Raw genomic sequence first — 22,156 nt, 5'->3', positions numbered from 1 at the left:
TATATAATGTATAGAGAGATGTTCTGCATATGTAATGTTTTACAAACTTGAACATATCCATAGTATAATATTGCATACACAAACATATATATTATACATATGTAATGTTTTTAAGTTGATATGTCTAGTTTGGTTCTTGCAGAATGAATGGCCCTTCTGCTTCCTCAGAGCTATCGTCCACTTGGATCTTGGGGATCAGCTCTTAATTGTGTGGGGAGGTGACATATTTAACCTATTTTGTACTTAGTGTCTTTAGTGTTATATTTTACTGACAGTAATAAATGTCATCTTATGAAAAAAAAAAAAAAGAATTAGCTCAACTTTGACTCCCTATGCAAAGAATTATGAATCTCCTGGTCCTTCAGGTATAACGTTTAGCTTTAACAGGGCCAAAAAGAACTGGTCCACTTATTGTTTAAATATGAGCAGTTCCTACATTGAATTGGAAGATTGAGTTCATCATTTGATAAGCCAACTTCCATATTAATGCTCAGGGAGTCAGTGCAGACTGTTAAAAATAAAATTCTTTTTAGGGAGAGGGAAGGGAGGAGTGGCAAGATGGGGTAGGGGATTAAGAGATACAATCTACTATGTATAAAATAACTAAGCTACAAGGATATATTGTACAGCACAGAAAATATAGCTAATATTTTATAATAACTATAAATTGAGTATAAGCTTTAAAAATTGTGAATTGCTATGTTGTACACTTGAAACCTATATAATTTTGTAAATTAACTATACCTCAATAAATTTTTTAAAAAGTAAAAGAAAAAATTAATAAAAATGCTTTGATAAACTGAAAAAAAGTTGATATCTCTTATAATATACACTATATATAATATTATATAATATATAATACCACTTTATATAGATAGATGCATATGTTCAACTTTAAACAATATCTACAACATCAATATCGAATAGACACACACACATATATATAATATTGATAATTTTGGAATTAAAAAAACAGTGAGAATAATAAAACATTATGGATAATTCAATAAAACAAAGTGTAATTCAATATTGCAATGTAAATTTCTCTGTAAAATGTTTTTCCTGTACCCATTTATTGAAGAGAGAATCCTTTCTAGATTGTATGTTCTTTGCTCCTTTGTCGTAAATTAATTCTCCATATATGTGTGGGTTTATTTCTGGCCTCTCAATTCTGTTCCGTTGATTTATGTATCTGTTTTTCAGTCAATTCCATGCTGTCTTGATTATTATGGCTTTTTATAGTTTGAAATCAGGGAGTGTGGTACCTCCAGTGTTTTGAGTTCTTCAGCTCCAGAATTTCTGTTTGATTCTTTTAAGAGTTTAAATCTCCTTGGTAAATTATTTTTTTGTTAATTAATTCATTAATTTTATTCCTGAGCTCATTGAATTGACTTTTGGAGTTCTCTTGTAGCTTGTTGGGGTTTCTTCATGATAGCTATTTTGAATTCTCTATCAGATTGTGATATTCAGTGATTTTAAGATTGGTTTCTGGACAACTGTCATTTTCTTTTTGTGGTACAATGTTACTGTGGATCTTCATAGAGCTTGATGAGTTGTTCCTCTGCTGGCACATTCGAAGTAGTTAATGTCTTTCTATTGTTTTCCAGTACGTGGCACTATAGCAAAGGTTTCTCGTTTCTCTTACCTGCGCTGACTGGTAATATTTGAGAGTAGGCAATTTCCACCCTCTGCTAACTCTGTCATGGGTGTTGCCTAGTGCTGGCATTGTCACTACTTTGGAGTCCTTGGTGCCTTGCTGCTGCTGATGTCACTGGCATTGCTGCCTGAGGCTCCAGGATAGTGGGTGCTTCTGCTCTGTCTGCCATCTCCTGAGTCACGCATAGGCTTGTTCTCCACAGGGGGTGGGGAAAGATGGAGGGAAGTGGGGGTCACAGGTTCCTCTGCAGTGTTCGGAGTTATTGGGTTCACAGGCACTACCACTGGAGGCAGGGGCAAGGGCCTGGAGTTGTGGGTGTCTCCATGGTTAGAAGGACAGAGTCATAGACATTGCTCCCACTGCTGCCCGGTTACCTGTGGCTGCGAGCACCATTGCAGCCAGGAGGCCTGAGTTGTGTGCACTGCCTTCCCTGCTGTAACCATGTTCTCTGGGGCTGAGTTGCTGGGATTACAAGCATCACCTCTGCTGTTCCCTTGGTTACACCTTCTCTAGGTATTCTAGTCCACTCACATTTAGATGTACACTTGGTACATCTAGGAAGGGCAATTGCTGCCAAATCACTGAATAGAAAATTAGACCAGAGATGCTTGATGGATCACAAGTTGAACATGAGTGATAATGTAATGATGTTACTTTTACAGTTAAAATGATTATAGGGTGTATTAAAAAGGTCAAAAAAGAAAAATGGAAGTCCAAAGAAAACAAAAACACTAATTCAAAAAGATATATGCACCCCAATGTTCATAGCAGCATTATTTACAATAACCAAGTTATGGAAGTAATCTAAGTGTTCACCAACAGAAGAATGGATAAAGAAGATGTGATGTGTGTGTGTATATATATATATATATATATATATATATATATACATAATACACACAATGGAATATTTCTCAGCCATAAAAAAGAGTGAAATCTGCCATTTGCAACAATGTGGATGGACCTAGAGGATATTATGCTTAGTAAAATAAGTCGGACAGAGAAAGACAAATGCTCTAAGTTATCACTTATATTTGAAATCTAAAAAATAAAACAAATGAATGTACATAACAAATCAGAAACAGACTCACAGATATAGAGAATAAACCAGTGGTTACCAGTGGGGAGGTGGAAGTGGGATTAAGAGATACAAACTACTATATGTAAAATAAATAAGCAATAAGGATATATTGTACAGCACAGAGAATATAGCCAGTGTTTTACAACTTTAAATGGGGTATCATCTATAAAAATATTGAATCACTATGTCATACACCTGAAACAAATATGTTATAATATTGTAAATCAATTATAGTTCAATAAAAAAAGAAAAATGGAAGTAAATAAGAAAACTGAACTAAATGGTAGGAGTTATTCAGTCTGATAAGTGTCTAAAAAGTTCTGGAGAGCTGCCATGTTAGAAAGGGATCTTAGAGATTGACGTGTTGGTTACAAAGGTATATACATCTGATAAAACAAAGCACTGTATGCTTTATGTACTTTTTGAAAAACAACATGCAAATTAACCATTAATAAAAAAATAATAATGAGCACATCAACAATATGGTTACAATTAAAATAAATGAAAAAAAGAAAATGCCCAGTGAGATGAAAATGAAAAGAAAAAAAACAATGGAGAACAATCGGAATCCTAGTAAATGGCTGATGAGATTATCAATCCGTACAAGTGCTTGAGAATCTAGACTTCAGCAGTATCTTCTAAACCTAAACAGATGCATAACCTATGACTTAGCAATTCCACTCTTATGTATATACCCCATACTATGACATACATGTATTCACCAAAAGACATGTGCAAGAATGTTCATAGCAATGTTTATCATACATAGCCAAAACCAAGATAGCCTACATGACCGTCAACAGTAGAATAGATAAGTAAAATGTATATTAATTCAATAGACAGATTTGAGAATGAACATACTATACGTACAACGACTTGGACAAAAAAACATGATGTTAAATAAAAGGAGCAAAATACAAAAGAGTCATAATGTGTGGTTCAGTTATACAGTTTAAAATCAGGCAAATTTAATCTGTGGTGTTCGAGGTCAAGAAAGTCATTACCCTTAGATGGGAGTTGTAGGGACTGATGCGAGGAGGGGTAAGACGTTATGGGTATAATAATGTTTTGCATACTGGCTTGGGTGCTGGTTGCATCGGTGGCTTTATATTGCGAAACTGCAATGAGCTGTACAATTTATGATTTATGTTTTACCTCCAAAGAAAGGTTACAGAGAATTTTTAAAATCTCACAGCAATGGCCACAGGAAAACCGTATGTGAGAAGGAATTAAAAGCCAACGTGAGGGCTTCCCTGGTGGCACAGTGGTTGAGAGTCCGCCTGCCGATGCAGGGGAAACGGGTTCGTGTCCCGGTCCGGGAAGACTCCACATGTCGCGGAGCGCCTGGGCCCATGAGCCATGGCCGCTGAGCCTGCGTGTCCGGAGCCTGTGCTCCGCAATGGGAGAGGCCAGAACAGTGAGAGGCCCGCGTACCGCAAAATAAATAAATAAAAGCCTACGTGAGAGCAGAGTAACAGAGATCCACCTTTTCCAGGGAAAGGATGAGATGTTGGCAGTGAGGATTAGAATGGGAGTGAGTTACAGAAAAACAAATTAAAAAATATTGGGCCCAGAAAGGGAGCCAGAAACCAAATGTAAAAAATGTAGTGAGTAACCTAGCCCAGTTTCAGTCAAGTGGGGTAGATGGGAAATGTTATGAGGCTTATTTATTTAATTAATTAATTTATTTTAATCATCTGGGAAAAGGTAGGGTTAGTTCTAGGGAATCCATCTAAAATTTAGCAGCAGGGAAAGAGGGACCAACATGGAACCCACATGGTACTTAGAGGTAAAAGCAGGCTACACTGGTTGAGTGTTACATAGATGAGTACTGAGCTTTCCTCTCTCCTGTCTGCAGTGTGCTGGGAAAAATGGAGACAGATCAGGAAACCAAAAGACACAGGCAAAACGGGACTATTCAGTTTCTTTACCAGTTTAACTATTTTCATTACAACATTCAAGTCCTTGGCCTTCCTATAGTTGTAGCAAAGGCTAGTCTCAAATCCTTCCCACATGAGAACTACCTATGTACTATATGTACAGCAAATTTCTCTGAGGTTGGGGGAGAGATCAGGCTCAGTGCAACTGGATGCTGCCTTGCAGAACAATTAGCCAGGGCAAGATTTATTAATAGTTTCACTCCTTAATATGAATAACAATATCGGCATATTCCCAGATATGCCTGTTCCATTAGGTGTTAGAAACATATTCAAAATTGAATTGATGATCATTTTAATTTACTTCATTCACAAAATATTTCTTCACTGATAAATAAAACAGAATTTTTAACCAATGCAGTTAGATATTTCCTTGTTACTTACTTCTATTTCTTTCAAAATAGATTTTTGAGGGTTTTTGTTTGTTTTCTAACCACATTTAAGCATGCTATTTTTCTAGTCTATTTTTCTCACAGAACTGAAGAACAGTCATTGAAATGGAAACTTCTCAGAAATTTGACATTATGAAATCTCGTATTCAAAGATAATATCAAATATAAGGTACCTGCCCTATATCAGTGTCAGTTTACAGTTAACAGGCGTCTCTAATACTTTAAGAATGTAATTGAAAACAAAAGACAAATTAGATTTTACCAGTTCTTCTTGGAAATATAGCTTGATTTGAAATAAAATATTCAAGGTAGTTATTTGTTGTTCAACAACATTTAGTAACATGAAGAGCGTAAAGGATTTAAGTAAATAAAATATTTAATTTCTTAATATGTGGGATTTCTGAAGCTAGATTAGTATATTGTGCAAATGAGAAGTTGGGAACATTCTGTTTCACAAAGGCTTTTTCACACGTTATATAATTTGTCATGGTTTCCTTTGAGAAGGGAGATTTAGTATATCCCAGAGGCCGTTTATTTTCTACAAATATTTACTGACTACTTTCTATGTACATAGCCCCATGATAGTATAATTAGGGCATTGTCATTACAGAGTTCTTGTGTAGTTTGGTGTAAATAATATTCAGCATAAGTATAAACCTTCATAATTGACATAACATTTCCATCCATAAAGTGTCATATGATCATCCTAAAGAGTACTGTGAAATAATTTCCCCATTTTAAAGAGAAGGATGTGCTGTGACTCGAGTTTACCTGCCTGAGATCACACATTTAGCAAATGTGTGAACTTGAACCCAGAATCTCCTGTGCTTTGCAAGGCCCTTCACCATTTTACTTTTTACATCTCCTTATTTATAGACAGTTACCTTATTCAAAGCCCACAGTAGTTGTTGGTATGTGATACATATATGCGCAGTGATAACTATTATAGCACACATTTCAAATGTCTTGGGAAATAATCATGTGAATAACACCTAAATTTAAAGTGAAATATGTTTCTGAAGCATATGAAATTTGGAACCCAGAAAAAAAGAAAATATAGTTATGTTACATTATAAAAGATATAAATACACAGAATTTTACTTTCAAAATTCTACCATATCTACAAAAGTATATGCAAAATTTAATTACCTTGCATATGTTTTATTTATATGTGTATGATATGTTCAATATCTTTCTTCTAGACTAATTCCACAAAGAAGTTTAAAAGTGGTGGAAAACAGGATAGAGTATTCCAAAATCAAGGAAAGAAAAAAATTTTACAGATTCTACTTGTGAAAAGTAAGATTTAAGGTCAAGATACATTAAATCTTTATTGTAAATCCTTATGTAAGTCCTGCATCTATGGCCTGCCATGGGTTTTTGCACTTGTTTTTACCTATGCCAGAAATGCTTTTTCTCCAGGGATCCTACTGGTTCTCATTCTCACTGCTCTGAGGTCTTTGTCTGAGTGTCATCCTTTCAGTTCAGACCTTCCTTTGCCACCCTATTTAAAAGTATAACACTACTTGCAGAACTGTCTAGTCTTCGTGTTTTACTACATAGCATATATCACAGTCTAACACCCTGTATATTTTATAGATTCATTTTATTTGTTGACTGTCTCCTTTTACTAGTGTGAGCTCCATAAGGGTAGAGATTTTGATCTGTTTTGCTAACTGTTGTATTCCCAGTACCTAGAAAAGAGGTAGGTACTGGGCTGGTATTTGGTAACTTTTCTACACAAAGAAAGCGAGATGGATGAAAGGAAGGAAGGAAGGAAGAAGGGAGGGAGGAAAAGAGGAGGGAAGGAAGGAAGAGGGAAAGAAGAAAGTAAAATAAATGAAGGGAGTTAGGGAGAGATGGAAGAAGGAAGAAAAGAAATAAAGGGAGGGACAGAGAAAAGTCAAAAGGTGAGTGAAAGAATAGTATTTTGCATATTACCTTTATAAGAAAGTACCATTGGTAACATCAACTATTAATTTTTGCTTTTAATTAGTATCCCTGCTACTACTAAGAGACCTAGAGAAAAAAGCATTAATTAGAAAAGAAAACAGAAAAATAAAGAAAGGAAGACCCATGAAGATGAGAAAAAGAAATAATATATACAATGAACCAGAACTGGCCTTGACAGTTTGTTTTATTTTGTTTGATGCTCATAAAGGAATCTGTGAGACAAGGAACCTTGAGGTTTGCCAAAGGTCCCTGAGCAATTAAGTTGGAGGCAGTGCTGCCGCAAGCACCCAGGGGAACCTAAGGATGGAGAGATAGTGAGAGGCAGAGCAGAGTATAAATTCAAGTTTCCAATGCCTAACCCTAGGCTTTTTTTTTTTTTTTTCCCCTAGGCTTTTTAAAGCTTCCTCAGACAAAGAAAAAATGAAGAATGAAGAGGGAAAGTAAATCAGGTATCACTTCAAAATGTGTGTCAAGGTATTTTTTAGCAGTGTCATAATTCATCCTAGTAAAGGTATTTTCATTTATATTTGAAGATTGATTTACACATTGAAAAGCTATTACCTAAATAAGCACAACATTATTTGCTTTGAGACAACAACATACGTATTAATACCACCACTCTATTTTCTAGGAATTTATCCAGAAATAATGTTCAAGGATGTGTACAAAGGCATAATAAGTGTATTTACTTCAGCTTGGCATAGGCGGTGGTATGGAAACCTTCTGCTGTATTAACAATAAATAAGATATCTAGAATCAATAGTAAGATAATATTTTAGAGACTTACCTAGGATTTTGCTATAGTATGAATTCCATTGTCCCCAGTAGGACTGAAATATATAATCTTGCAGTGGATAAGATATGGTATTTTTAACCCTTTCGCCAAAGGTCATCTGGTCAGTGAGCTCTGAAAGTGCTGCAGGTACATAGGAGGCAGGTGCTGGGATTTTTCCACAGTGTCTCTCTACTGCTGAGGCTGGAGAGAACTTCAACGTGTACATAAATGGAATTCCTGATTTCAGAGCAACCAGGTCTCCACAGATTGTTACTGGGTCGGCTAGCAGCACATCAAAGCCTCCTTTCTGAAGTCTTGCCATTAACTTGGGGTTCTTTAATACTCAATCACAGATTTGTATATTAATCTGTAGGTAGTAGTTTTCCTAGTTCTTTGTAAAAAGTCCAGAGCATGAGAGGAGTCAGTCTATGATCTATCCACAGCATTATCAGATGTTCAATTAAGGAGCCGATGTTGCTTTTCTTGTAGGAAACAGATATCACCTCAAAATTCATAAGAGAATCATCATTGGAGTTGACAAATAGAGTCGCTGATGAAGCCTGTACAGTCACATTGTGATTTCTTTGATTCAACTCTTCCAAAATGATCTTAATGTTTAACCGATGGCTACCATCCGTTGGCTAAATTAGCACATTCCCACTTAGAACAATTTCAATCGGAGTCAAATTAAAAATCAGAAGATGGGAAAACTTCTTAGGCATGGTGATATCCATTATGGAAACCATCCTACTACAGATCTTTTAAGACGAAAAGAAACTTTCAAAGTATATTTAGGTAGGTTATTTTTTCAAACAAAATAATATTTAATGCGATGGCTACACTCATTCATAAGTCAATTGATCTATAGACTAAAAGGAAAACAATATAACTCAAATTCTTGAATATATTAATATGATTAGTCCAACAAAAGAAATGAAATCTGGCCCTATTTTAAAGAAAAAGAAGCAGGCAGGTTATAAGCCTGATATCTGTGTTCTCTGTGAAAATAACCATAATTTATAAAATGTGCCTTCAATTTAGTATACCTTTCCCCAAATTGTTAAATGAAAAATAATATTTCTCACTACTAAAGTCACTTTGCCTCAACTTGCAGAACTTTCAAGCTGGATATCTTTATTATAAGGCATTTCTACATGCATTGTCTGACTCAATCCTTTTCATAATCTTGTTTAGCAGAAGTGATTTACTCCATTTCATGGATAATGAAACTAATGTTGAATTGCATATCCAGAAGCATATTTGACAGAGTAGTACAATTGGGACAACAATCATAACACTATTTCACTCATTTCTGGCTTTTTACAATGTCATGTCTCATCTTTGTTAAGTTTCAGGAACTTTGGCAATGCCCAGTGACCAGCATTATTATCATTTCCCCATGGCTCATATTTAGGAAAATATTAAAAACAAGCTTCCCTTAGAGGATGTTTGCTCAAACACTTCAAGAAGTTTTAGATTAATTGGGTAATAGAGTTAATTACTACACATTTGAAAGAGGACTGTTTTCTTCTCTGATAAAGCAAATTGATCACTGTCTCCTTGTTACAGGGAAATTTTAATTTTCTTCCCTATGATATCTTTATACACAATCAAGGAGATAGCAACCAGCACGCTGAGAAAACATACGCTTTTTACTCAGAGCTGTTTAGTAGCTTAAATTAGGTGAACTCTAGATTTCAAGAGCCCCGGATTCAAAAACTGACCTTTAACAAGATTTGTGACCCTGATGAATTACCTAGATCCTCTCAGCCTTAGTTTTCTCATGTGTAAATGAGAGATGATGCTAATTTGTTATATTAAGTTGTAAATTAGCAATAATATCTGCAAAGCTGCTTTGCAGACTGCTTGGTTCAGAGCAAGAGTTTAGTAATGTTAGCAGTTTAATAAATTTGCCTAAAGATTGACCAGTAAATCAGTGGGTTAGCTACAGAATTACTGGCTAGACATGGATGTAATGATACATGTTGAGGTTCTTAGTGAATGCCAAACTGAACAAGGGCAAATATATACTGGTGCTATTTTAAAAGTTAAAATCTTTGAAAGCTGCCATTAAAAAGAGAAAATAAGAACAAATAAAGTGACTAAAAGGATAGAAACCGGGAACTGAGATTGGAAATTAAGTGCTGGGTTTTCTCTTTATGATCTTTTGCCCTTGAATTGTCATTTCAGGACCTTAAGGAACAAAAGGACCAGGAAGGCAGAGAAAGGGAAAGAGAAGAGAGAGAAGTTATGCTTTTAGAATGATTGTATTTGTGTCCTTTCAAGAGCTAGCCTCAATTTGGTTATAGGGGCAGTAATTTTAAAATTAATTACATTTTGAAACAAAACAGCAGGAGAAGAGTATGACTAATCTTGATGGCCATTAAAATGGCCTAGTGAGGGCTTCCCTAGTGGCGCAGTGGTTGAGAGTCTGCCTGCCAATGCAGGGGACACGGGTTCGTGCCCCGGTCTGGGAAGATCCCACATGCCGCGGAGCGTCTGGGCCCGAAAGCCATGGCCGCTGAGCCTGCGCGTCCGGAGCCTGTGCTCCGCAACGGGAGAGGCCACAACAGTGAGAGGCCCGCGTACCACAAAAAAAAAAAAAAAAAAAAAAAAAAAAAAAAGGCCTAGTGAAGAGAATTTAAAATAGCTTCATAAAGAAATCTGTTGCTGTCATGACCTTATTATAAAAAGGAGACAAAACACAACGACATATAAAGGATAACTGAAAGTTCATTTATAAAATACTGAGATTTGTTCAGTTATTGAAGTCCTTGTAAGTATAATAATTAATTAGCCATTACTCACTAGCAACAGCTATGATAACATTTAAAAGCTTATCAAAATATACCCAAGAATCAAATGCAGGTAGGCAGCCCTAAATTACCCTGCATTTAAAAAAAAATTCAAGCGTTCAAGGAGTTAACTTTCCACTGTTAGGTGGTCTTTTCAGGACAATAATAAAATTATATAATTTAATAAAGACAATAAGAGATAATAGAATTAATTAGTAGCTGATTATATATATATATTATTTTTGTTTTAAAATTATTCTTGGATGTTAAAATGTTTAATCTCACTACCATCAATGTAGAGTTCTGTTCCATTTATTCTATGGTTTCCTGTATACCTGAAATGCTTCATAATTTGCAAATTCAAAAATGATGAAGAGATTAAAAAATAAATTATGTTTGGGGACATATGCAGTATAAGCTTAGATTTAAAATTCCATCAGTGAAAAAATAATATGCTAAATATGCATAATTTCATGAAATAATGAAGTTCTGTAATTTAAAACAATCACATATTTGTTTGCTTTATGAGTTCACTTATAGCTCTTCTGAATACGGTTTCAGTAATAGCATGTGGGATTGTCATTCTATAGCCAACATAAGTCCAGTTTGCCCATCTCCATCATTTTGTATGTAAGAAAATAGACTAAGAGAGGTTTAAATAATCTGAAAGTCACAATGCTGGAAATGCATAAGTATTCTGGTTCCCAGTCCAATGTTCCTTCTTCTATAATCTACTTTTTAAATTGAATAGTTGAGATATATTTTATAACAGTAAAAATTAGAAAATATTACATTTCACAATGGTGAATATTTGATGATGACATCTTAAACATAACTAAAGAGCTCAGAAAATAATTTTAAAAACATATGCCTGTGAAACAATACATAAGTACCATGAGTGAAAAATAGATTAGTCATAGAAAATTTGCACCAATTATGATATTGTTCTTGTACTTTGAATTGTTGGAGAGGAAAAAAACTTTCCCTCTACCTTTTCTAGGTTATTTTGGCTCATCTAAAAATTAAATCGATGTGACACAGATGAACAGGAGAAAAACCAAATTTAGTGACATGCAGGGTCTCCTCAAGACTATGAGGCCCAAGAACAAGTTAGGCAACTGAGGCCTATATGCCACCTGAGGGAAGGAGAACGGGGTAAGTGTTTGGGGCTTTACAGTGGAGGAAGGCAATTCACATAGAGATGGAAAAACAAATATTTGGTAAATGAATATTTGCTGTGCCATAGAGACAATGAGACACAGATTGGACTTTGGTCTCCAGGCCCTGTTGAGTTTCCCTACCACAGTAGGTGTTGTTCTCTGTAGATTTCTCTGGTGAGAGGGCTCTTCCTGGACAGGGCCTCGTATCTAAATTCTTTCAGGCAGTTAAAGGGAAGGTAAAAAGAAAGACTTCCTGAGTCTTTGTCTCTTAAAAGCAATCAGCCTCAGATAATCCTCAAGCCAAAGAGACACATTTTGGGGTGGAAGATTTTGTTCCCCTCAGAATCAATTGCTCCTTTTCATTCTCTATTTTGAAAGAGAGGACTCCAAAGGATAATAAAACAGACATAACTTTTTCAGAATAAGATTTAATGAGGTTTTGTTGGAGAATGTTAGTCATCTGTATAAAACTAAATTAGAGTTAAAGTATCTTAAAATGTATAATGCTATTAATTTGAATTGAGAATGTTTAAAACAACACTTTTGTACAGGAGTTTTTCTTACAAATTTTTTCCCCAAACACATGCCCTGCCTTGAAGCTTTCCTCTTTCTGTGCATTGCCCTGGATGCTAGGATTTAATTGTGCTGATCATTTCTCATTGTCACTCAGATTTGGAGGTGGCTCCAGAGGCCACAAAAGCCTACAAACCAGTCTTCACACTGTTTTAGGGACCTGAGTAATCAACTCTTTAGTAACTTTAAAGTTTTAGCCTTACGTTAGTACTTCAATTTTATTTGAGTTCCTTGATTGGCATTTAGTTAATTCATTTGAAATTGTATTTGTTTTTATTTTCTTCATTTATACATTTTTAATATGATGGATTGTCTCTTTTTTTTTTAACAACTTTTTTGGAGTATAATTGCTTTATAATGGTGTGTTAGTTTCTGCTGTATAACAAAGTGAATCAGCTATACATATACAAATATCCCCATATCTCCTCCCTCTTGTGTCTCCCTCCCACTCTCCCAATCCCATCCCTCTAGGTGGACACAAAGCACCGAACTGATCTACCTGTGCTATGCAGCTCCTTCCCACTAGCTATCTATTTTACATTTGGTAGTGTATATATGTCCATGCCACTCTCTCACTTTGTCCCAGCTTACCCTTCCCCCTCCCCATGTCCTCAAGTCCATTCTCTATGTCTGCTCTTCATTCCTGTCCTTCCCCTAGGTTCTTCAGAACCATTTTAAATATTTTTAGATTCCATATGTATGTGTTAGCATACAGTACTTGGTTTTCTCTTTCTGACTTCCTTCACTCTGTATGACAGACTCTAGGTCCATCCACCTCACTAGAAATAACACAGTTTGTTTCTTTCTATGGCTGAGTAATAGTCCATTGTATATATGTGCCACATCTTCTTTATCCATTCATCTGTCGATGGACACTTAGATTGCTTCCATGTCCTGGCTATTGTAAATAGAACTTCAATGAACATTGTGGCACATGACTTTTTTTGAATTATCGTTTTTTCAGGTTATATGCCCCGTAGTGGAATTGATGGGTTGTATGGTAGTTTTATTTTAAAATTTTTAAGGAACCTCCATAGTGTTCTCCATAGTGGCTGTATCAATTTACATTCCCACCAACAGTGCAAGAGGGTTCCCTTTTCTCCACACCCTTTCCAGAATTTATTGTTTGTAGATTTTTTGAGGATGGACAGGGTGAGTTGATACCTCATTGTAGCTTTAATTTGCATTTCTCTAGTGATTAGAGATGTTGAGCATTCTTTCATGTGTTTGCTGGCAATCTGTACATCTTCTTTGGAGAAATGTCTATTCAGGTCTTCTGCCCATTTTTGGATTGGGCTCTTTGTTGTTTTGATATTGAGCTGCATGGGCTGATTGTAAATTTTGAGATTAATCCTTTGTCAGATGCTTCATTTGCAAATATTTTCTCCCATTCTGAGGGTTGTATTTTGGTCTTGTTTATGGTTTCTTTTGCTGTGCAAAAGTTTCTAAGTTTCACTAGGTCCCATTTGTTTTTTTTTGTTTTTATTTCCATTTCTCTAGGAGGTGGGTCAAAAAGGATCTTGCTGTGATTTATGTCATAGAGTGTTCTGCCTATGTTTTCCTCTAAGAGTTTTACAGTGTCTGGCCTTATATTTAGGTCTTAAATCCATTTTGAGTTTATTTTTGTGTATGGTGTTAGGGAGTGTTGTAATTTCATTATTTTACATGTAGCTGCCCAGTTTTCCCAGTACCACTTATTGAAGAGGCTATCGTTTCTCCATTGTATATTATTGCCTCTTTTATCAAAGGTAAGGTGACCATATGTGCATGGGTTTATCTCTGGGCTTTCTATTCTGTTCCATTGATTTATATTTCTTTTTTTTGGCCAGTACCATACTGTCTTGATTACTGTAGCTTTGTAGTATAGTCTGAAGTCAGGGAGCCTGATTCCTCCAGCTCCATTTTTCTTTTTCAAGTTTGCTTTGGCTATTGGAGGTCTTTTGTGTTTCCATACAAATTGTGAAATTTTTGGTTCTAGTTCTGTGAAAAGTGCCATTGGAAGTTTGGTAGAGATTGCATTGAAACTGTAGATTGCTTTGAGTAGTATAATCATTTTCACAATGCTGATTCTTCCAATCCAAGAACATGGTATTTGTCTCCATCTGTTTGTATCATGTTTAATTTCTTTTATCAGTGTCTTATAATTTTCTGCATACAGGTCTTTTGTCTCCTGAGGTATGTTTATTCCTAGGTATTTTGTTATTTTTGTTGCAATGGTAAATGGGAGTGTTTCCTTAATTTCTCTTTCATATTTTTCAGCTTTAGTGTATAGGAATGCAAAAGATTTCTGTGCATTAATTCTACCAGAAAACTACTAGAGCTAATCAATGAATTTGGTAAAGTAGCCAGGTATAAAATTAATGCACAGAAATCTAATTTGAAATTTTAAACTTAGGTGAACTTTCCTTTTTTCCCTTTGTTTTATCCTGTATACACTGAATATTGTCTAAAGCTTTCTTTTTAGCCCTGGGTCTGGCATTAAATCCTTCACCACTTCCTTGATTGTAACCTCAGGCAAGTTACTCAGCCTCATTACAAACTAGGGGAGAATGACGGTGCCTATTTTCTGTAGTTATGAGTACTAAACGAAGCAATGCATGTAAATTTCAGAATAGCATTTGCACTCAATAAATGTTAGCTATATTTGATATTGTAGGGAGAGAATCTGACTTTAAAATGATCAATTTAACCAGATCAGATCACCTAGATCTCATCACTTGGACCCACCTCCCCTCTTCCACTACTCAGACAATGGCCCCCTGGGGCACCTGAGCTTCAGTGCAGATGTTCCCAAACACTTGCAATTTTCTCCACAAGTGTCAGTCATGCTCAGTCTCCAGGCACATCACAAATGATCTATCACTAACAATATATGCAGTTGCAAAGTTCAAAAATGATTTAAGAAATACACAGATATAAAGCTCAAGATTATACCTACAAAGATTAAAACCTTCATTCCCTTTCATTGAGTGGGAGCAAAAAAGAGTGAAAGCTCTTTCTGGGAATTGTGCATGTCCCACAGCAACTTCCATCTTTGTTGTCATGCCGCCTATGGCTATCATCTGGCTGATGGGTAATTGTGTAAAAGGGAATGCTACCAGTGGTGATTTGAAAAATTCTAACCAATCAAGGTTAACTTAAATTTTGAAATAGAAGAAGAAAGGAAGGAAGGAGAGAGGGAAGCAAAGGAAAGACAGGAAGAGAATAAAAGAAAGAAAAAGAATGTTCCAAACCAAAATGTATTACTCTTCAGGGAAAAGAAGAGTATATCCCAATATACTTTTTCTCTTTTAAAATGACAACTGGAAATCAAGCACTGTGCAGATATACACACTCAAATATGTCTAATTTCTAGCACTTTATTTTACATTAATTACCTGTGCTTAGTGAGTACCTCGTTCATGTGAAGATCTGAATACTATGGTCAAGCTTTTTTCTTTTATGAAGGTCTACTGTTTTTCCTATTGAACTTAATATATTTGCATGATTATCTATTGTTATTATAGATGGCATTCATTTTTAGAGATTATTCATATATAAAAATACATTGTATATTTATATAAATCTAATATGTAAAAGTTACTCACAAAAAAATATTTGTTTTTATAGTGGCCACAAGGTAAAACTGTTGGTAGCAAGAGGTAATATTTATGGATTATAAATATTTTTACTGGGATTAAAATGCTACATTATCATTTCCCTAAATGTTTCCCCAATTTTGGTGGCAGCTTTTTTGTTGTTAATATAAACAAAAATAAAATTTACCTGGATCAACTTTAGACAAATATATTTGAAATCTGCAGAAGCCGTTTCTAACTTTCAGTTAAAGTGAAGCTCTCTTAAGACCAAAAAGCTATCCTCAGGCAAATTATCCCAGGCAACAGAATTGCTATGCCTAAAGGAATAACAAGGTGCCTAGTGATAACATGGCCCAATTAAATTCAATTCAGCAAATTAAATAGGTGAGAAATAGAATAGCAGATTGTAAAAACTAAATATATTGAAAGGAAGAAGAAAAGTACCCAAGAAAGTTTAAACCTAAAATATTCTGAATAATTGATGAATTTGTACCTGAAGATTTTAAAGGAGAGAAAAATTGTTCTAGACGCTTTGGTGTCAGAAAGAATTGTTTGAAAATTCTCTCAACCTAATAGCTATATGATTTGATTTTAACATGTTCACTATTTCTAAGCCTCAATATTCTCATTTGTGATAGTAGATTTTTCTTCACAAGTTCATTGCAAGGATTAAGGTATATATTACATGTGAAGCACTTATCAACAAATATTGCCTGCTCTTACTATAATGATATCCAGGAGTTTCAACCAAATACCTGTTACCTGAAATAAAAGAAGTAATTTTCACATGATAATATCCAATTCCTAGCAATTAGCAGAGATGGACTCACTCTGAGGTCTTATAGCATACCACTGCAGAAAAATAATGTTATAGAAAGAAAGTTGTCCTCTATTTATTTACTCAGGTGTGACAATTTGAGAACTGAGTAGATATGGATTTGTTGCAATGACTTTGATTAGAGCAGTCAAGCTAAATTAAAAGGTAAATTCAAATTACAAATTGGAAATAAGTTATTTTTCCAAGTCAGTTCCGTTCATCATCCTCATTTATCATTCCACATGTACAAAGTCTTGCAAAAAAATAAATTACTCTGTCATGTCAGTACTTTCATTTCTTACCTGACCTTTGGAATATGAGTGCTCAAGTCCCTGGACATCAATAAGAATATTGTGTTTTAGTACAACAAAGTTTAAATAGCCATTCTAAGTCGGAAGAGTATAATTTGATTAGAAACATGAGATTATCAAAATCAGAGAGTAAGAACCTTTCTAGAAATCTTCATTACATTCCCATGAAAAAATTGTTAAGAAATATTATTCTAATATCTTAAGATGGGAAAATAGTGTGGTTTTATTACCAGTATTAACTTACAAGCAAAATACAATGAAACATGTGATTTTGAGATTGCCAGCATGGAGAAGGTTTATCTAGGGATAATTTCACCAATATAAATAAAGAACATCATAATCCTGATAATTATTATCTCAAGTTGAGAACAAGTAGTTGATAAAAACATAAGTGATGAGATGAAAATGTAGACACATACTGTGACCAAGGAACTCTCCATGTACATTCCTCTAGTTCATTAACTGAGATTCTGCACATGTTCAGATGTCACTGTTAGTTTACTACATGCATGAGGAGATTAAAGAGTTTTCAAAATCTTGACAGCTTTGTTACCTTATAAAATTGCCATTTCTTTGTCCTCTTTCTTAATTTTTAAGGTCCAGTTTTAGCCCTATGATGTTGACCATTCACTTTTATCTTCGTAGGGTAGTTCACGATTGTCATAGTAGCTGAGCTTATTCTCTCTAAGAATCAGAACAGGTAGACTTTTGTTTGGATTCCAGGAGATAAATATCTGTTTTTGAGTTTGGGAGCAACTATTTAATATATCCAGAGAATATGATCAGCCAGTTGTAACTTACATCCCTCTTCATACTCCTCACCCATAAACGCACTCATATACTGTCAATTAATTTATAACAAAGGAGCCAAGAATATACAGTGGAGAAGACAGACTCTTCAATAAATCATGTTGGAAAAACTGCACAACCACATGTGAAACAATGAAACTGGACCCCTATCTTACATCATGTACAAAAATTAACTTGAAATGGTTTAAAGACTTTTGTGGTTTGAACTGAAACCACAAAACTCCTAGAAGAAAATATAGGTGCTAAGCTCCTTGACATAGGTCTTGATGATGTTTTTTGGATTTACTACCAAAAGCAAAAGCAACAAAAGAAAAAATAAACAAGTAGGACTACCTCAAACTTAAAAGCTTCTGCACAAAAAAGGAAACTATCAACAAAATAAAAAGACAACCTATCATATGGGAGAAAATATCTGCAAATCATATATCTGATAAGGGGCTAATATCCAAAATATATGAAAACTTATACAACTTAGTAGCAAAAATACAAACAATATGACTGAAAATGGGCAGAGGATCTGAAATGACATTTTTCCAAAGACATACAGATGGCCAACAGATACATGAAAATGTGTTCAACAACACTAATCATCCAAGAAATGCAAATCAATTTGACCTTCATAAATACTGAATCATCAGTAATACACAGCACACACATGCTATTTTAAGACTCCACAATATTGGGCACACTGTTTCCTTCCCCACACTTAATTTGCAGGAAAATTTATATTCACTGTTTAAAAATTTCCTTTTGAGGTGCAACACCTCAACTCTGAAGTTTTTCAGAATACCACTCTCTCTCGTCACATACTGCCTGTCTCCTTTATACTATCTCTGTCCTTTATACATATTTCCATTACTCACCTCATTCATACTGTAAGTATTCCTTTTCATGTCTGACATCTCTTCTGCTTGACTGTGAAATCCTTGAATCCAAGAACTTGGTCTCAGTCTTTGTTGTAACCTCTCTATCTAAGGGAGAGCCTAGTAAACAGTAAGAAATCTATGTGCAATAATCAAACATTTTCCATAAACATGTATGTTTTTAAATACACACGCACAAATGTTTACAATAATGGGCTTGTAGACAGCTTAATTTCTTCCAGCTTTTTGCATACCCCACTGAAGTTTCTAGGCAATTTCTATTTTCAGTGCAATATCTAAATGAGAATTTAGTCCTATTTTTAAACTTAGGTATTTGTCACCAGAATGTTATCCATAAAAGAACTTATTTGGTACCTTCAAGTCCATAAAATTAGAAAACAACACACTGTAGCTGCAAATCATAGTGTCTTTTATGTTCTTTCCTGCTGTCAAATGATAGTAATAGACAGTAATCAATATGTAGGATTGAAGAAGAATAGCCATAGGGAAATAGAGAAGAAGTGATACAAAGCTCTGTTTGTTCAAACTTAAATAATAAAAAATGTAACATACCCAAAGATTTACTATAGTAGGAATCCCATGATTTCCAAAGCATATTAAACATGTAGTCCTGTAGATGGTAGGAAATGAAATTTCTTATTCTGTCGGTGAAAGACATCTGGTCAGTAAGTTCTGATAAAATAGCAGGAACATAGGAAAGAGGGTATGGTACCTTCCCGCAGTGTTTTTCCACTGTTGAGGCTGGAGAAAACCTCAAAGAGTATATAAATGGAATTCCCAGTTTTAAAGCTATTATATCACCACAAGGAAATACTGGATCTGATACCAAGACCTCAAATTTGCTTTTCTTCAGCTTTTCCTTTAGATTTTGGTTTTTGAGAACACCATCACAGACTTCTCTAGCCACCATATGGAAGTCCTTGATGACTTTGGCCATCTCCTGATAGAATCTCCAAATGGTTAAAGGAGATGGTCTATTTTCCATCCATGTCAAAACAAAGTCCTTGATCAATCCTTCTATTCTTTCTTTGCCAAAGGGCACTTTAGATATTTCAAATATCAGAGATGGGTTAGAGGTCGGTGTGATGAAAAGTGCACCAGAAGCAACTAAGACAGTCACATTATGCTCTTTTTTAATTAGCTCATCTATAATTGTCTTAACATTTAGCCAATGACTACCTTCTATTGGCCAAATCAAAACATTCCCACCAAGAGTGGTTCCTAAGAGACTTATCTGAAGAGCCAACAGCAGAATGTTCTTCTTCAACATGATGTCGCTTGATGTAGAAGATTCAATGAGGTGTGGCACAAATGAATTTCTCTGCTTGTTAAGCAAAAAAGGAGAGACAGATTATTTCTAAGTTTTGATTCAAACCACTGATACTCTTAAGAGCCTTCTCTCTACAAAATGATATTAGTCATGGTAGCTCTATAATCATAGTTTTGTGATAATTGGAGATTTAGGGGTATCATGTGTCTTGTCTCTCAACCTGTTGCTTTAGCTTTGGTGATGATTCTGGCTCTCTGATCCTTTTCTTGAAGTTGATCCTTCAACCCTTCCTTTGCATCTTATAATTGTTAAATTATTACTACTAAGCTGCTTAAAGCCACTGTGTATCTCAACTCTACACTCAGGCCTAGGTACCAAAACCTCAGAGAGGGCTAGAACTTACTCAGAAATGTAGAGTTGCTAATGCTATAGATTTTCCAAGATTTAATACATTTTATATAATGTCATTAGTAACAATTAAACTTTTTAAGTAGTTCTTAGTTGTTAATAGATAAGATTATTGCAAAGAGAATACTTACAAAATGCAAAGTACAAAGAAATATAGTGAGTGCAATATTTATTACTACTTTAATAATATGTTTAGGAAAATATTTTATGTTAATGAATTACTGAGAAAAAATTACAAGTAAATAAATAAACTATGTGCAAGTAATATATACAAGAGATGATGGGTAATGTTACATGTGAATAGGAGCTATTTGAAGAGAATTGCTAATTCAAACATCCTTCTTTTGAAAGTGCTGCTCAAAAGCTAGCTAAGCCTATGTGAATAAATTATTTTACATCTAGACTCAGATTTTAAAATTGTTACTAGCATTTAAGTGTTCACTATTTGTCAGACATCGTGCAAAGTGTTTTACATGCATTAATGTCATTTACTTCTCACTAAAGAAAAGATCCAGTGAAGCAGTTACTCTAATTATTCCCACATAAAGAAAGAACCGTTGCTCAGAGAAGTTGAGTAACTTGACAAGTTCATACAGCAAAATAAAGAAGGAACTGGTATTAACAGAATTAAGGTTCCTTGCCTCCCATAGCCTACTGTGTCAAACACTAGGATAGATTAGCCCATGAGAACATATCATGTCTGCTTATCAACTATAAGACACCTATGTATATGAACCATAAACTGCCCCAAACATGCTGAGACAATATAAAAGACACAATATAAATTTGTGTAAGTCACACTGAACAATGTAGGATCAAGTCATCCCAGTAACATAATCTCTATGAAAATTGTGTATGTGCATGCATATGTCTATGAGTAAGCAGAGATGAATCTTTTTGTTTTAATGTCTGTTGAAATCAGAAATCTTATTTTTTTTTTTTAGTGATGTCTCTTCTGAGCTCCCCATCACCAAAGATAATCTGTAGTGAAACATTAACTGCTTCATTAAAACAGTTACTACCTTTTACAAAGTACTATTCAAAGCTTAGCAGAGTAATCAGACAGTTCATGGGGTGGATTTCAATTCAAGCCTCTGTGCAGTAGGATTTTATGGTATGCACAAAACTTCTGTCTGCTGCTGTCACCCTGGTCCACAGTTACTTGCCAGGAGACTTTCAAATAGTTGATACACTAGGATGAACAACTGGTCACAGTGTACTACTATTTTATTCATTTTATTTACTAGCAGGGAATCAGATCCAGTTTAAACAACTAAAATATAGTCTTTATTCAGGTTATATGTGTTGACTGGGTACTTACTAGGCACAGAACTCCCTACTAGGCAAAAGATGAATCAAAGAGATACTAATATTCATCTTACAGTCTATCAGAGGAAGATAAGAAAATTGCATACATAAATGTAACAAAAATCGGCATAGCATATTAAAGTCAGCATGATATTATAAAAAGAATTTAGTTTTTAGAATCAGGCCAAGAAGTCCTAGCTCAACATTATGCTGCTTAATATTTACAAAGCTTAGGTTTTTCATCTGGAAAATGAAAATTAAAACAACTTAGGATGCTTCTGTGAGTATAAAATAATACAACAAAATAGATAATAAAATATTTATTAATATATAATAAATGAATAACTTACAATAAATACTATAAATTATGTAATTATATATACAATATATAAGATAAATATATATTTAAATAAATAAAATAATATAGATTAAGCAACAAGTATAGTA

The 22,156-nt window shown here is 34.6% G+C and overlaps 1 protein-coding gene across 1 annotated transcript; it reads right to left on the bottom strand.

The window, feature by feature from the left end:
- Positions 1-1,731: 1,731 nt before the first annotated feature.
- Positions 1,732-19,993, bottom strand: LOC138414088 (uncharacterized). The gene is given in 4 exon segments (XM_069540706.1): positions 1,732-1,940; positions 7,808-8,169; positions 8,171-8,431; positions 19,278-19,993. Coding segments are annotated over 4 exon segments (1,548 nt in total).
- Between the last annotated feature and the right edge of the window lie 2,163 nt (positions 19,994-22,156).

This window comes from Delphinus delphis, chromosome 5, assembly GCF_949987515.2.
Source record: "Delphinus delphis chromosome 5, mDelDel1.2, whole genome shotgun sequence".
In the NCBI taxonomy this organism is placed as follows: Eukaryota; Metazoa; Chordata; class Mammalia; order Artiodactyla; family Delphinidae; genus Delphinus; species Delphinus delphis.
The sequence above is the reverse complement of the archived record's forward strand: the minus strand, read 5'-3'. Positions and strand labels throughout refer to the sequence as shown.